Source organism: Glycine soja, chromosome 19 (genome assembly GCF_004193775.1).
Source record: "Glycine soja cultivar W05 chromosome 19, ASM419377v2, whole genome shotgun sequence".
Lineage (NCBI taxonomy): Eukaryota > Viridiplantae > Streptophyta > Magnoliopsida > Fabales > Fabaceae > Glycine > Glycine soja.
The window spans coordinates 9239912-9256850 of record NC_041020.1 but is presented as its reverse complement, the minus strand read 5'-3'; the positions used below and the strand labels follow the sequence as shown (position 1 = coordinate 9256850).

Below are 16939 nucleotides of genomic sequence, written 5' to 3'. Positions count from 1 at the left end.
GGTTCTATATCCGTGCAGGGCGAAAGGCAACATCTCATGCCAATCTTTATATGACACTGTCATCTTTTGAACAATCTTCTTAATATTCTTATTTGCAGCCTCTACAGCTCCATTCATCTTTGGCCGATAAGGGGTAGAGTTATGATGCTGGATCTTGAAGTCTTCGTACATCTCCTGCATCATCTTATTGTTCAGATTGGTGCCATTGTCAGTAATGATCTTCCTGGGGAGTCCGTATCGACAAATCAACTCCTTCTTTATGAATCTAACTACCACATTCCTTGTGACATTAGTATAAGAAGCTGCTTCGACCCATTTGGTGAAGTAATTTATCACCACAAGAATGAAGCGGTGACCATTCGACGCTTTGGGTTCGATGGCCCCAATGACGTCTATTCCCCACATGGAAAAAGGCCAAGGGGCGGACATAACATTCAGAGGATGTGGTGGAACATTGACATTGTCCGCGTATGCCTGACATTTATGGCATTTCCTTACATGAGCGCAGCAATCGCTTTCCATGGTGAGCCAATAATAACCGGCCCTAAGGATTTTTCTGGCCATAGCATGCCCATTGGCATGTGTCCCAAAGGAACCCTCGTGGATCTCTTCAATCATGAAGTTCGCCTCTTTGGCATCTATGCATCGTAGGAGGGTCATGTCGTGGTTTCGTTTGTACAGGATGGTACCACTTACAAAGAAACCAGTAGCCAATCTCCTCAACGTCCTTTTGTCATTGTCAGAAATCCCTGGTGGGTATTCCTTGTTCTCGACATACTGCTTGATGTCGAAATACCATGGTTTCCCATCCCATTCTTCCTCTATTGCATAACAATATGCCGACCTGCCTTGAGATTTGAATTCGATGTATGGCAGATCCCCGTGTGGGGCAAGTTGAAACATGGACGCCAGGGTGGCTAATGCATCAGCCATTTGATTCTCTTCCCGAGGTATGTGGTGGAAGGAAATGTCGTCAAGGTACTTGGCTAACCTCAAGATGTGAGTTTGATAGGGTATCAACTTTGGATCCCTAGTTTCCCATTCTCCTTTTAACTGGCGTATCACCAAAGCTGAGTCTCCATACACCTTGAGTAGTTTCACATCAAAATCAATGGCCGCCTGAACCCTGAGGGCGCATGCTTCGTACTCAGCCATATTGTTGGTACAATCAAAACCTAGCCTAGCCGTGAAAGGAATACACTGATCATCCGGGGATACAAGGACTGCCCCTACTCCGTGGCCCAAAGCGTTAGATGCCCCATCGAAGCAAACAATCCATTTGTCTATGTCCTCGTGCGTCCGCTTCTCTTCAAACAGGGCCATGATATCTTCATCTGGGAACTCGGGGTGCATCGGCCGACAATCCTGGAGGGGTTGCTGGGCCAAATAATCTGCTAAGGCACTTCCCTTTACTGCTTTTTGGGTGACGTAAACGATATCAAATTCAAATAATAGTACCTGCCACCTAGCGATTCGTCCCGTGAGGGCCGGTTTTTCAAAGATGTACTTCACAGGGTCCATTTTGGAAATAAGCCACGTGGTATGGCTGAGCATATACTGCCTAAGCCGATGTGATGCCCATACCAGAGCACAACACGTCCTTTCCAGCATTGAGTAATTCATCTCACATGCGGTAAACTTCTTGCTTATATAGTAGATGGCTTGCTCCTTTTTCCCAGAATCATCATGCTGACCCAACACGCACCCCATAGACTCGTCCAACACGGTCATGTACAGGAAAAGAGGTCTTCCTGTTACAGGTGGCATGAGCACTGGGGGATTCGCGAGACTCTGTTTGATCTTCTCGAAGGCCTCTTGGCAGTCACTGTTCCATAGGACCGCCTGGTTCTTACGTAACAGCTTAAAAATGGGCTCACAGGTAGGGGTGAGCTACGAGATAAATCTCGCGATATAATTCAACCTGCCTAAAAAACCCCCAAACCTGCTTCTCCGTGCGTGGTTCTGGCATTTCAAGGATGGCTTTTACTTTCTCGGGATCTATCTTTATCCCTTTCTGACTTACGATAAATCCTAGCAGCTTCCCCGACTTCACCCCAAAGGTGCATTTGGTTGGGTTTAGTTTTAATTGGTATTTCTGCAACCTTCCAAACAGCTTACGCAGATTGACAAGGTGTTCGTCCTCAGTCCGAGACTTGGCAATCATGTCATCTACGTAGACCTCTATTTCCTTATGCATCATATCATGGAACAATGCCACCATGGCACGCTGATAGGTTGCCCCAACATTTTTCAGCCCGAAGGCCATCACTTTATAGCAGAATGTCCCCCATATGGTGACGAAAGTGGTCTTCTCTACATCTTTGGGTGCCATCTTTATTTGATTATACCCCGAGAAACCATCCATAAATGAGAAAAGGGCGAATTTGGCTGTATTATCTACCAATATATCAATGTGTGGCAGGGGAAAATTGTTTTTAGGACTGGCTCGGTTCAAGTCCCGGTAGTCTACACACATTCGAACCTTGCCGTCCTTTTTCGGGACTGGGACAATGTTGGCCACCCACTCCAGGTACCGCGCCACAGCTAAGAAACCTGCATCAAACTGCTTCCTTACTTCTTCTTTAATTTTTAAGGACATCTCGGGTTTCATTCTTCGTAACTTTTGCTTAACCGGGGAAGACCCAGGATTCAAAGGCAACTTATGTTGCACAATGTCGGAATCCAGACCGGGCATGTCTTGATATGACCACGCAAAGACATCTTGATACTCTTGAAGAAGGGTTATCAAGCCTTGACGGATAGGCGCGGTCATACCGGTTCCTACCTTTACTTCTTTCTTTTCCTCCGTGGTCGCCAAGTTTACCAATTCGGTTTCTTCTTGGTGAGGCTTCATTTCACGTTCTTCCTGAGCGACTAACCTCTCCAACTCTGGTGACAGGACGTCCTCTTCCTCTTCCTCGTTTATCGTTTGGCTTATATCTTGATCAAAATCGATTGTCAAACCCTCGTTGTTAGGATCCTCAAAGAATCGACCCTTATATCTATACCAAACAAGACAAAAGAAACAAAAACATGCAAAATGATATGAGAAAAGGTGGGACCGCAAGAACAGATGAAACAAGATCTCTTTGTTTATTTAATAAGGTAGGTTTCACAAAACAAAAGAGAAAGGAAATCTATAGGCTCTAATTACATTGAATCAGCGGTATAGACTTCTGACTGGCTTATCACACGCCAGTTCCCCACTTGGGAATCGGGGTGGCATGGTTGCACAAAACTTGGTGGGTCTTGAGGGAATTCCTCTTCTATTGCTGCCACCTCCTCCTCGGACACCATTCCAACGCTGGTGAAACACTGGCTAATACGGCCGGGCCATACCCTATCTGCCCGAAATCTTGACGGCATGTTCCTCCTCCACGGCATCCCGGGTTCATACCCTAATCCATACTTGTATGGATTTCCCTTGATATCGACCACGTCGGCATTCCCGAGGCAGTCCTTGCCTATACCCATTTCGGGCTCAAATCCGTTCCTGAGCATAACGCGCGCCACCATTATGGCCGCTTTGGAGAGAGAAGGTAGCGACGAACTTGGTTCCACAGAGGCGCAGCTCACCACTTCAAAGGATTGGAAAGCCGTTTCCAATGATTCTTCCGCCGCTTCTACGTATGGTGCGGAGGAGGGGCAGCTCACTAACATGTCCTCTTCACCCGACACTATCACTAAAAGTCCACCCACTGCGAACTTCAATTTCTGGTGAAGCGTTGAAGGGACCACTCCCAGGGCATGAATCCACGGTCTTCCCAAGAGGCAGCTATAGGCGGGATTTATATCCATTACTTGAAACACCACGTTGCAAGTGTGGGGGCCTATCTGAATGGGAATGTCGATTTCCCCCATCACTTCCCGCCGAGTACCATCAAAGGCTCGCACCACCATCGAGCTTGGTTTTAAACGTGACGCACTAAAAGGAAGCTTTTCCAAAGTGGTCTTCGGCATTACATTTAAGCTGGATCCATTGTCGATAAGTACCTTTGCGACAACATGGTCCATACATCTCACCGACACATGTAGAGCCTTGTTGTGTCCTCTCCCCTCAACGGGAATCTCTTCTTCCGCAAACGCGATATAATTGTTGGTGGTTATATGATTAACGATACCTTCGAAACCCTCCACTAAGATATCATGTGCTACATGGGCATCGTTAAGGACCTTCATCAACACCGCACGATGAGGCTCGGAGTTTATGAGTAGTTCAAGCAAAGAGATCCTTGCTGGAGTTTTATTCAGTTGCTCGACTACCTTAAACTCGCTTTGTTGGATGAGGCGGAGGAACTCATGGGCCTCTTCCAAAGTCACTGTTTTTCCTTGAAATCCCTCTTTCTTTTCGGCCCCTCTTACCACTGGAGGATCTACTTCTTTCGAGGGGGTGGCTACATCTGTGGGCTCTTGGACCATGGGCGCTTTCCCTTTAGAGGGCAATTCCGCCGGGTGAGGGGAAGCAAACACCCGACCACTGCGGGTTACGCCACTGAGGCCGGTGATGTTGGTTACCTTAGCTGATAGGGAGTCAACTTCGGTTGCAACTCTTTTGCTGGACGCGGGAGGGATATACTTCCACGGAACGACCTTATTACTTTGATATGCAAATGGTGTTGGCTTGGGTGCCGTCCGGGGGTATATGGGTGTGGAGCCGGCCCCTTTCCTAGTAAAACATATCACTAGGGTCTTAGGGGTTAGAGGAACCTTCTTCTCTTCTGACTGCATGCAAATTTGTGGTTCTTCCCTCCCTCCTATGGACACTTCAAGCTGCCCGCAATCCATGAGCCGCTGAAGCAATTCTTCCACCGCAGGACAGGTTTCCATGTCATGCGACTCCCCGAGGTGAAACAAACATTCATCCCTTTCGTCTCCACCTCGGGAGACCATGCACGCCGCTTGCAGTGATTGATAGATGAAGCGTCTAAAAGTAACCACCTCTCCTAACCTCTTTGCCCGCGATGGGCCGTCCTCTTCGACGGCGTTCACGCTAGCTCCTCCATGACTAGCTAGCGGGTTGGTTTTAACATTTGGGCCTTGCTACTGAAACGCTTGCCAGCCAGCACTAATCAGGTGCTGCACTTTATACTTGAACGAGATACAGGAGTCAATATTGTGTCCGGGAGCCCCACTATGGTACACACACTTGGCACCCGGGTCGTACCACTTGGGGTAGGGTGGCTGGAAGACCTTCCCAGGTATGGCCACCACCAAATGATTCTCCAATAATGAAGGCCATAACTCGAAGTATGCCATGGGAATAGGGGAGAAGTTATCTTTCGGGGGCGGGTGCTGTGCATATTTATAGCTTGCGCCAGGGGCTGTATTATTAATTGGCCGGGGAGCGGCTGGAGTTGTGCGTTGGGCCAGCGCTCTTTCTGCTGCGGGTGGTCCTTTTACTTGAGTCGGGAGAGAATTCCCGGCTCGGATTACAAAATTTGGGGGATTGGGCTGGTATGAGCTTTGGATATTTTGGGGTGCTTTCATCCACGTCGGGGCGGTGGTGACTGCGTGGGCGTCTCCTTCTTTTTTCCTCGCGCCCACTACTGGGCTCTTTTATTGTTGTTGGAAGCATATTCGAACTTGCTTTTCCGTAATCCAGATTCAATCCTTTCTCTGGCGAAGACGAGATCCGCAAAGTTAGCTGGCATGTAGCCTACCAGCTTTTCATAGTAAAACGTGGGTAACGTATCTACCATAATTGTGATCATCTTCCTTTCCGTCATGGGCGGTACGACTTGGGCTGCGAGATCTCTCCATCTTTGGGCATATTCCTTAATAGACTCGTGCTCTCGCTTAGTCATACTCTGAAGCTGGTTTCGATCGGGAGCCATGTCCGTATTGTACTGGTACTGCCTAATGAAGGCAGTTCCCAAGTCCTTCCATGATCAGATCTGGGAAGCTTCCAGATTGGTATACCATGCTACAACTGCTCCGGCCAAGCTGTCTTGAAAGAAATGGACCAACAATTTCTCGTCCGCAGAATACGCCCCCATCTTTCGGCAATACATCCGAAGATGCCCCTTCGGACATGTCGTCCCTTTGTACTTATCAAAGTCCGGTACTTTGAACTTGGGAGGAATGACGATATTGGGCACGAGACATAAATCCGCTAAATCCGAGAATGGGTAATTGCCAAGGCCCTCGACTGCTCTTAACCTCTCTTCGAGCGCCTCAATCTTTCCCTTATCTTCCGCGAAGGGAACAGATTCTTTTACGGGTGTGGGTGAGGCCGGGATATGGCGGACTATGTTCGATTGGGGTAGTTCATGTGGGGACGGATCTTTGAGGTGGAGCAGGGGGCCGAGATGGGTATCTCCTTCCTCATCGTCTTGCCCGGGATAGTCGTCATAAGGCGGGAGTTGCCCCTCAAAAGTAGGGGCTTGGCTTAAATCTTCCGGAGTGGCACGGGGAGTGAAGTCCGGAGGCAAGCCATAAGGATAAGCTTGCGGACTATACCTTCGACCAAACACGGCTGTGTTTCTGTCTCGGCCTGGATTTAAAGCGAGTTGCAGCACCGGCTCCGCTTCCCTAACCGTACTGGAGGCGGTTGTCGTGGCTTTGTCCTCTATGGTTTTCTGGAGTTTTAACATGACCTCTGAGATGGAAGCCATTTGATCTTTTAAGGCCGATAGATCGGGCTTCATCTGTTCCTGCACGCCCTCTTCATTATCCATTTTTCTGGATCGAGTGTTATAGGGGTGCCTTGGTGTTTTCTTAGTTATGATGAATTTCCTAAAGAAAAAAACAAAAGTAAGTATGCCACCCAAACATGAATATGCAAATGAATGATTGGTGCACTTGGATCCACCCAAAGGTTTTTAGGTAACGTAATGAGTCCAGAACTTCTCATTTTATAAAAAGAACAAAGCTTTCATCTAGCCAAGATTATACAAAGGTGTTATAAGAGAACCTAACGATTTCTAATTATGTGGGCCATCAAATCTATCATGTGTTGACAGTAATTGATTAGCCCATGAATCTCCTCGGGGGCCGTACACACTTCGGCCATGGCTTTCGCTTTGGCTAGTAGATGCGGGAGGTCTTGACTTCCATTCAAGGTCAAGGCGAACCTATCCATCCACATAGTCGCTTCTTGATGCAATGCATCAATCACCCTCCCTCTTGCTTCTTTTTCGGCGTACACTTGTGCAAAATCCTCCACTAGCTTTTGTTCATGGGCCATAGACTGGTTCAATTCTTCCTTGTATTGCCCTATGATAGCTAGCATGCTTTGCTCCGTGGCTTCCAAGTGTTGAGCCAAACTTCTTTTGGACCTCGCGCAGGCAACTAACTCTTCTTTAAAGATCATGCCATGCACCCGTGACCGATCTCTCTCCTCTCTTCGGAGCTTGAGCTCATTGTTGCTACCCCACAATGCTCCTCGGAATTTCTCTCGGCCATATTCCTCCTTGCGGGCCCTTTTGGTTTCTTGTTCAAGGGCTTTTGCAGTGGCCGCGTTTTCCTCTTGTAACTCGGTGCACTCCTTCCGGATGTGTGTAGCAGCTGATTTGAACTTCTGATGCAAGCTCCATTGGAGCTTGTAGGCCTAGGATCTTCTTCATCAATGGATTCCTTTGCTTCTTGGAAGATGAATGGCAGCGGAATGGAGAAAGGGAGAGAGAGAGGAGACGCCACTTCAAGGAGAAGATGAGTCTAGAAGAAGCTCACCACCATAGGAGGCCATAGATAAGAGCTTGGAGGAAGAAGGAGATGAATGAAGGGAGAGGGAGAGAAGAGCACGAAATTTTGTGCTCTAAATGAGCTTTGAAATCTGAAGTTTAATATTCAAATGATCAAATTTGAAAAAAATGCACACACATGACCTCTATTTATAGCCTAAGTGTCACACAAAATTGGAGGGAAATTCAAATTTCACTTGAATTTGAAATTGAATTTGTGGAGCCAAACTTTGGAGCCAAAATTTCACTAATTATGATTAGTGAATTTTAGTTATGGTTCAGCCCACTAATCCAAGATCAATTCCAAGATTCTCCACTAAGTGTGCTTAGGTGTCATGAGGCATGAAAAGCATGAAGGACATGCACAAAGTGTGACTATATGATGCGGCAATGGGGTGTAATAAGCAAATGCTCACCTCCCCCTCTAAAATTTAATTGGATTGGGCTTCTACCAATTCAATTAAATTTATTTCCAACCACACACATCAAATATCCACTTAGTGCATGTGAAATTACAAAACTACCCCTAATACAAAAACTAGTCTAGGTGCCCAAAAATACAAGGGCTGAAAAATCCTATATTTCTAGGGTACCCTACCTACAATATGAAGCCCTAAATACAAGGACCAAATATAATGACATCCTAGTCTAATATGTACAAAGATAATTGGACCCAACCTTGGCCCATGGGCTCAGAAATCTACCCTAAGGTTCATGAGAACCCTAGGGCCTTCTTCAGTAGCTCTAGCCCAATCTTCTTGGAGCCTCTTGCTCATGGTTCTAGTGATTGGTCCCTTCCTAGGGAGGATTGCATCAACTTCTCCTTGGCGAGCCTTGCCTTCCCTAGCTCCAATTTTAGAGCTCGGACTTCTTCATCTTCCTCCGGAGCTTCGATGTTCTCCTCATCGATAACTTTCAACTTGGAGAGCCAATCTAACCCTCGCATGTGAATTCTTAGCCATCCATGATAACCTCCGATGACGCCATTACGGATGCCCCTAAGCTCCTTGTCTTTCCTCAACGGACTTCTCCACGCCTTGTGGACTCTTTGTATCGCCTTGAGACTTTGCGCGCCTAGATTCCTCACAAGGAAAGGCGAGAGACTTTCTTCGGTTGGCGCTCCCCTCATGGGATACCCTAGATGTCTTATGGCGAGTGCGGGATTATAATTAATATAACCCCTAGTCCCTATCAATGGAACATTAGGGTAGTCCCCACACGAGAAGATAACTCCTTCCTTGCCTTCCTTCCAACGAGGAAACCAATTGATCGCGCTGCCCCCTATCCCAGCCAAATGTTGGTCCCAATCGACTCTTCCTTTTTCGGCGCATGAGTGATAGCTTTGAAGCGGACACGGGTGTCTCGTGTCTTGTTGGAATAGGTGTGAAATCAACCACACACATAGAGCGGGTAAACAACAGGCAATCCGCGCACTGTTTTTCTCACACCTCCGGTCAAAGGTGTTAAACAAATCTGCCAAGATAGCCACCACTGGACTTTCCTTGCTATGGTGATATGCGAGGAAAACATCAATGGTGGCTAAGTCTACCAAACCGTCGACGTTCGGGAAGAGGACAACCCCAAAAATCAGCAAAGCTAAAATATCTGCAAACGGGCCCCACTTCTCTTGGCTCGCCATATCCCTTGCCTTACCTTCCAAGTATTTCCGAGGCAGGCCCACTACGTCGTTCCGAGTTTGCTTCGTGCGATCCAACTCCTTTGCTGAATCACCAACCACAGCCGCAATCTTGCTCAAGGAAGGAAGAAATCCGGAGAAAAGATACGATTTTCTCCCCCCAAGAGGGCATCCTAATATTTCCTCAAGCTCTTCAATAGTTGGTACCATTTGGAAGTCCCCAAACGTGAAACACCTCAACGGCTGGTCATAATATTGGGCGAGGGATACAACAACTTCCGTAAATACCTCCGCTGCGGCCAAATCTAGAATCTTCCCGTACACTTTGCGGAAGGCTTGCCTTTGGAGAGGTCCCATCAATCGTCCTAACTCCTTGAGGCTAGTGACATCTAGACTTTTAACCTTGACTTGATAAAACCTTTTGCCATTTTGATTTGTCCCCATCATTTACCTAAAAAAGGGGTGGATCAAGACTCCGACATGAATGATGCGATGCGTATGCATGAAACGGAAAGAAAACAAGAAAAAGGGGTAATTCATACATACGAGACCGTAGAGACTCAATTTTAATGCTACGTTTTGGGCATGATGGCACCTCAACGTAGCATTAAAAAGGTTTACGTATTAATCTAAAGAAACCAAACATTACTAGCAAAAACTATAAACCAAAAATGCATGAGAAAAAAGGGCATAGGAGCGTGTTTGCTCTTTGCCCCTATTTGGGAACCTATAGGACAATATCTAGGGGTCTCTAATAATTACTTCCCAACAATTTATAACTCACACGACCATTCTATAGAGGTATTATCACTCAAGATAATAATATTGTGGCGGTATGGAATACCAGCGAAAACACATTATAAAGAGAGAAAGCTCTAGACGAGGTTTCACCATTATCAAGCAAGTCGAAGACCTAGCATGATGATAGATTCACCTCCACTCCTTAAATTCCCATGAACCCTGGTATAGGGCCCTTTTTTACTCAAACCCGTGGGTGCTTAGAATGCAGTGTAAAGAATGCAAAATAGACAACAGTTATTTACATTTTACACAGTTCAACAAAAGCACACACAAGGTTTCACAAATCCACAATTCCTTAAAATAGGCCTAACTCACAAAAATACTCCCCAGTGGAGTCGCCAACTGTCGCAACGTGCCCTTTTGCGGGCGAGCGAGGGCGAGGCTCACGGGCGCGCTTTCCAAAGGAGGAAAGATGCGCGGAGTCGCCACCAACGTTTATTTGTGGAAAACGTCGAAAAAACCGAAGGAAACTGGTCAAAATGAAAATTCAAAGTTCGGGAGTTGTATTTACGCTGGAGGAAGGTATTAGCACCTCTCACGTTTGTCTCAAAGGACAACAGCCTATTTTTTAGATTTGTGGAAATTGTGTTACCTTAACTTTTATGTCTTTTTATTTTTTTGAGGTCGACAAAAGCGGGGCTTTTGCTCCTACGTACCCTCCTTTGGAGAGGAAATCAGACCTACGTAGTTCTTTCTTAAGCGTGAATCAAGCGATTCTTTTTACTTGAGAGGTGATCATTTTAAGGCGTTGGACCTTAAAAATGATCCATTTTACTTGGTAAGAAACTGAAATGATAAATTTTCAAAACCCTATTTTTGTGGACGAGCTTGACTAGGCGAGTTGATTTTAGCCTTAGTTTCACTTTAGTTATTAGTCAATTCAATTAAGAATGAGAAATCCCAAAGAGAAAACGTCCGATTGATTTTTCGCTTTATTTTACTAAAAGGGTATTTTTTGATTATTATATTATTATTTTACCTCTTTTTTAATTTCCAACGTGGTTACGGCACGACCGAACGGTCAGAATTCATTTTAACCAAAATTAACGGATGATACAATTCAAACGATCAGTGGAAATTTATTTTATTTTTAGATTAGGCGAGAAATGACTTAAATAAATGGCTTAAGCACGTCAAAAGGGGGTATAAAAAGTGAATGAAAACGAGAATAAAAATACATGAAACAAAATGTGGACCACCACGGGTACATAGAATGAATTGAAAAGCTCGGTTTGAGGTACTTACACGTTGAAGACTGAAGAAAACGAAGAACGAACGATAAATGTTGAAGAACGGTCGAGAATCTTCACGTAATTACTCACGAAAACGTTACGGAAGCGCTTCAGCTTGGATTTTCTTCACGAAAATAATTTTCCTCAGCAATTTCGAGAGAATGAGAAATGCCAAGAAGGCTGAACCCTTTTCTTCTTCACTCCTCCCCCTATTTATAGCAAAATAGGGGAGGAGCTTGCCACCCAGCTCGCCCAGGCGAGCAAGGTTGCTTCCTCCAGAAGCAACAGCCTTCTGGAGGAAGGATCTGGAAGGCCCAAGTGGGCCAGATTGCTATTCGTACCCCCCTTTTTACTAAATGCACCCCTTTCTACTTTTTTGGTAATTCTTTTTCCGTAACATTACGAAACTTCACGAATTTCGTAACGATACTTATTTTCCTTCCGCAAGGTTACGAATCCTTACGGATTATGTATTTACTCTTTTTTAGCTTTCGAAGAAGTTACAGAAACTCACGGATTACGCAAAAACACCTCTTTTTGATTTCCGCCACATTACGGAATTTCACGGATCGCGTAAGCCTGCTTCCTTTTGATTTCTGACACGTCTCGAGACTTCATTTTTTGTGCAACAAAGGACGCCAAGTATCTCAAAGCGACTTACCAAAGGATGCATGTCATCAAATAATAATCCCCGGACGAAATTAGGGTATGACACACCTCTTCCTTCTCCTCCATGTCCTCATCCACGTCCACGATCTTGGCCGCGACCTCGTCCTCTTTGGCTCTTGTAATTTGCATAGTTTGCTTCCTTTACGTTGAGTTGTAGTAGTTGCTCCGTAGCCTCCTTTTGTTTAATTTTTCTCTTTTGTTTTTCTTCGTATGCTTGTAAGGAACCCATGAGTTGCTCAATAGTCATGGTCTTTAAATCCTTGTTTTCTTCAATGTTGGTAACAATGAAGTCAAAACTTGGATTTAAAGTTCGAAGTATTTTTTCTATGACCTTCACCTCATCAACATCTTCACCATTTCTTTTAAGTTGATTGACTACGGCCAATACTCGAGAAAAATAATCAGAAATTGACTTGGACTCCTCCATAAACAAACGCTCAAAGTCACCTCTAAGAGTTTGAAGATGAATCTTTTTTACCTGCTCAACTCCTTTGTTGCAAGTTTGAAGCTTATCCCATGCTTCTTTGGCCGTCGTTGCGTTGGATATCTTCTCAAATGTATCTTCATCCACCGATTGATAAATGAGAAAGAGAGCTCTCATGTCTCTCTTTCTTGACTCCTTCAACGTCTCATTTACACCTTGGCTTAGCGAGGCTTCATCTTGCTCCTCGAAGCCATTCTCTATGATATCCCACACATCTTGAGCTCCTAGTAGCGCCTTCATCTTGATACTCCAATTATCATAGTTGTTCTTTGTGAGCATTGGCATTTGGAAAGGAAAACCTCCATTCTCCATCTTTTGAGGATCTTGGAGCTCTGATACCACTTTGTTGGAAATAAGGCTTTTTATGTTTAGAAAAAGTGTTTAGGAATATTGGAGACTTTGAATAGAAACTTGATAGGAAGGAGAATTCTTTATGGAGGAGAGAACTTTGTATTTTTGCTTGATACAAATGTGTAGGATTACATCTCTATTTATACTACTCTAAGGAGAACTCTAGACACACTAATTCTAGAGAGTTCTCAACTCTAGAGATCCAAAGAGTATTCTAGAGAATATTACAACCATAAGAAATATCTAGACACTCCAAACACTACAAAAATTCTCTAAAAACATGACCCATAATTACTTAAGCCCAAAATAACTAAGTCCAAGGAATCAAATAATTAATTTAGGCCCAAATCAAGTTTATATTTCAACAGCAATGGGGAGTGTATTTTTTGGATATTTTTTTGTGAAAAAAAATAATCAAAAGGACAGTGTACTAGTAACAAAGGGGAGTGGAAAGAGCCAATTATGTGGAAAGAGCCAATTTTTTGAGTTTGAGGTGAAACAGTTGCACCTCCTCAGTTTCATAAAATTACAAATAAATATATAGTTTTACCTTTTGTATCTCCTAAATTTATATATTGAACCCACAGGGTGATAGACTCACAAATTGACCTAAGGGTGTGCAAATATATCCTCTCACTTAATGTTATTTTTTCTCCTATTTTTATATACTAAATCCCCTGCTCAGAAATTCTCTCTCAGGTCATTGTTTATTATTTTTTCAATTTATGTATTTAAATTAGAAGTCTAATTTTATTTTCTAATAGACCCGTTTAGCTTGCTTCTGTGTTTGCTAGCTAGTTTCTCTTAATTTTTTTTTATGAAACTAGAACTGGGTAATATGGTAAAATTATATGTCAAATTAGGTGATTTTGAAAACTATTTATCAAAGATGAATAATTTTATCTTTTGACTGTAATTATAAATGATATAAAAAAGTGGCATTTTACATCGGTTTTAATTATATTCAATGTCAAAAGTTAAAATCATTCCTTTTTAATAAATAAATTTTAAAACCATCTAATTTGATATAAAATTTTATAAAATCACCTAATTTGGTAAAAAAAATCATTTTTCTTTTTCTAACTCTGTCCATTGGTTGGTTTTCTGATAGACACATTGGGCTTCCCTTGTCCCTACTTTGCATTTCCTTCTACGTTGGGTTGTACATTTGGGATTGACCAATTGTTTCTTTACCTCTTAGGAAGTGGGTGATTTTTTATTTTTATTTTTTACTTTTATAAAAAATTTGTGAGTTTCACAAGCTTAATGTTTGATTTATATATTGCACTTTGAAATTTTATCCCCCCAAAGTTGCCCAACAAGTTTAAAGTCTGATTTTTTTTTCCTAATGTGGCTTAAAGCTTTGATTTTTTATTTTTATTTTTTTATCAGGGTAAATCTTTGAGTTTTTTTTGGGTAATACGCACTCTCCAGTATGTTATATGGAAATCTAAGGTCGGTCTAAGAGTCAAATTATTGTAGTTCAAATTATTCAATTTTTGTTATTGTTTTCAAATAATTTTTTTTTCTTTTTTCTTTTTGATTAAATAAAAAATTATTTTTAGCCATTGACACTTTTTTACTTTTTTAGTAGGTATATATCAACAACTTTTTTGTTTGCTCGATCACTGATAATTTTTTCCATTTATTATTAGTTAGTTCCTTTGAAAAAAATTAATACTAAATAAAAAAATTATCAGAAACAAAAATAAAATTCATTAATTTAGTAAAGACTAAAAAAAGTGACAAGAACGAGAAAATAAAATTAATATTTTATTAGAAAACAAATACAAAATTCAAATGTTTATTAAAAATAAAAAGTATATTTTAATTAATGCAGAATGGCCACCACCAAAAAACTCAACATACAATTCTGTAATTTAAAGTAAAAAACTCTTTGAAAGTTTACCTTAAGTCTCACTTACCACTTAGTCCCAGCCCCCTTACTGAAATTCAGCTTGGAGTAACTCCATTTTCCACTAGTTTATGCAGAAGCTCCTTAGCATTTCTAACCTTGCATAGTCCATTCAACAAGATAAAGAAAGTTTGCACATTGATCCTTATTCATTTTCCATCAAACGAATCATCATCACTTGAATGATTGCCAAACACATCACTCAAAAACCCACCAGACAAAAAACCATCACCCTCCATCTCTAGCAACACCTCCCTCACATCTTCCACCCTCTCAGAACCACAAAGACCATTTAACATGCAATTAGATTTGACAAGATCAGTCTCCACATTTTGTTCCTTCATCCTCTCCTTGAAACCAAAAGCTTCCTCTGAGTCACCCACCTTACAGTACCCATCAATGAGTGTGTTGTAAGTAACTGTACTTAGAACCAGGTTTCTCTAAATCATTTAATCGAACAGGTTCTAAGCAGCCTTGAACCTATTAAGTTATAAGCGACAACAAAAGTTCTGTTAGGTGCAGAAAGGGATTGCTGACTTCGAGGGTCAGCTCCTCCAGAAATTCAGGGGAGAAGAAGAGAATTGCAAGGTAAGGGAAAAGGAAATTCTTATTTCTGATGCCTGATTGTTTATTTACATAGCCTTATATAGATATTCCTCTAACAGATTTTGTACAAATTCTATCCTAGGAATATTCTAGTAGCAGAATTCGTTTTGCAATTTTGCCCATGAGGGAGCAAGATGCCACAAGCAGGATTTGGTGAAGATCTTCTATTTTCCTCTTCTGAAACTGCCCTCAAACGTAGTCTTCAAGGTATGTGGGCTTTACTACCTTCCTTTTGCTCTTGGTCTCTTCTCCCTTCTGCACCTTTGCTGTTGGTGTTTCTTCTGTTGGTTTCATATCACTCCATGGCCTATGGAAATCCACCTTGTCCTCAAGGTGGTAAGCTTGGCATAATGTAGACCAGTCTTCCCAGGATGTGTCGTCAGGTGATAGGCCTCTCCATTGCACAAGTACTTCCCAAGAATCAGCAACTTTCCGATAGTTCAGGATAGCAAGAGGATCAATAACTGGCTGGCCATTAATGAATTGAGAAGGTAGGGAGGCAAGGTCAGGTTGTGTCGGGTTGCCTTTGAAAGGTTTGAGCAGCGAACAATGGAAGACGGGGTGTATCTTAGCTTCGTCTGGTAATTCAAGCCTATATGTTGCTGCCCCAATACGTGTCGTTACTCTAAACGGGCCATAAAAATGTTTTGTTAACTTTCCTGAGTTGACTTGGGTGCCTTTGACCGTTGACTGACGACGAGGTCTGAGTTTCACCAATACCCAATCATTCACTTCATAGCTTACATCCCTTCGATCATTGTCGGCGTGCTTTTTCATCGTTTCTTGTGCTTTGAGTAATTTCTTACGAATAGATTGAAGCGTGGTATCCCTCTCCACTAGAAATTCTTCCACAACATCAATCTTTGAAGTTCCAGTGAGATACTTGGGGAAGGAAAGAGGCTTGCGACCATAGGTGATCTCATAGGGTGTGGATCCTGAGCTCACAGTCCAAGCAGAATTATGAGACCATTCCACCCACGGGAGAAATTTACCCCAATTCCCTGGCCGGCGATGAACAAAGGCCTGCAAATATTGTTCAATTACACGATTGAGACAGTTTCCCCATCACTCTGAGGATGGTAAGTTGAGCTCATCCTCAACACAGTACCACTTAAGCGAAATAGCTCCTGCCAAAATTGGCTGATGAACAAAGGGTCCCTGTCTGAAACTATACTCCGAGGGAAGCCATGAAGTTTGAGCACGATGTTCAAAAATAAGGAAGCCACCATATGAGCCGTGTGAGATGTGGGTAACATACCCAAGTGGATGCCTTTGGAAAAATGGTCCACTACCACAAAAATCGTAGTCTGTCCATGGTAAGGGGGTAAGCCGACAATGAAGTCCATGGATAAATCCTCCCATGGTCGATAGGGAATCGGGAGAGGACACAGCAGACCGGCGGACCTCTTGGCTTCATAATACTTTGTAAGTTGGCAATCTAAACAATTGGCAATAAAGCGAGTAACATCGTCCCTAAGTCCTGGCCAGGTGAAATTTTCCGACAGGCGAGCCATTGTCTTAGTGACTCCAGCGTGGCCACCCGTGGGAGTGTCATGGTATTCT

At 43.2% G+C, this 16939-nt stretch overlaps 1 protein-coding gene across 1 annotated transcript; it reads right to left on the bottom strand.

Annotated features, from left to right (window-relative positions):
* Positions 1-12090: 12090 nt before the first annotated feature.
* Positions 12091-12816, bottom strand: LOC114398580. The gene has a single exon (XM_028360761.1). It carries the CDS (start codon positions 12814-12816, stop codon positions 12091-12093), a length of 726 nt encoding a protein of 241 aa, XP_028216562.1.
* Positions 12817-16939: the final 4123 nt, after the last annotated feature.

Coding starts and splice junctions, on each gene's coding strand:
- LOC114398580 (XM_028360761.1), bottom strand. CDS start 12,816: ATGGAGAATGGAGGTTTTCCTTTCCAAATGCCAATGCTCACAAAGAAC.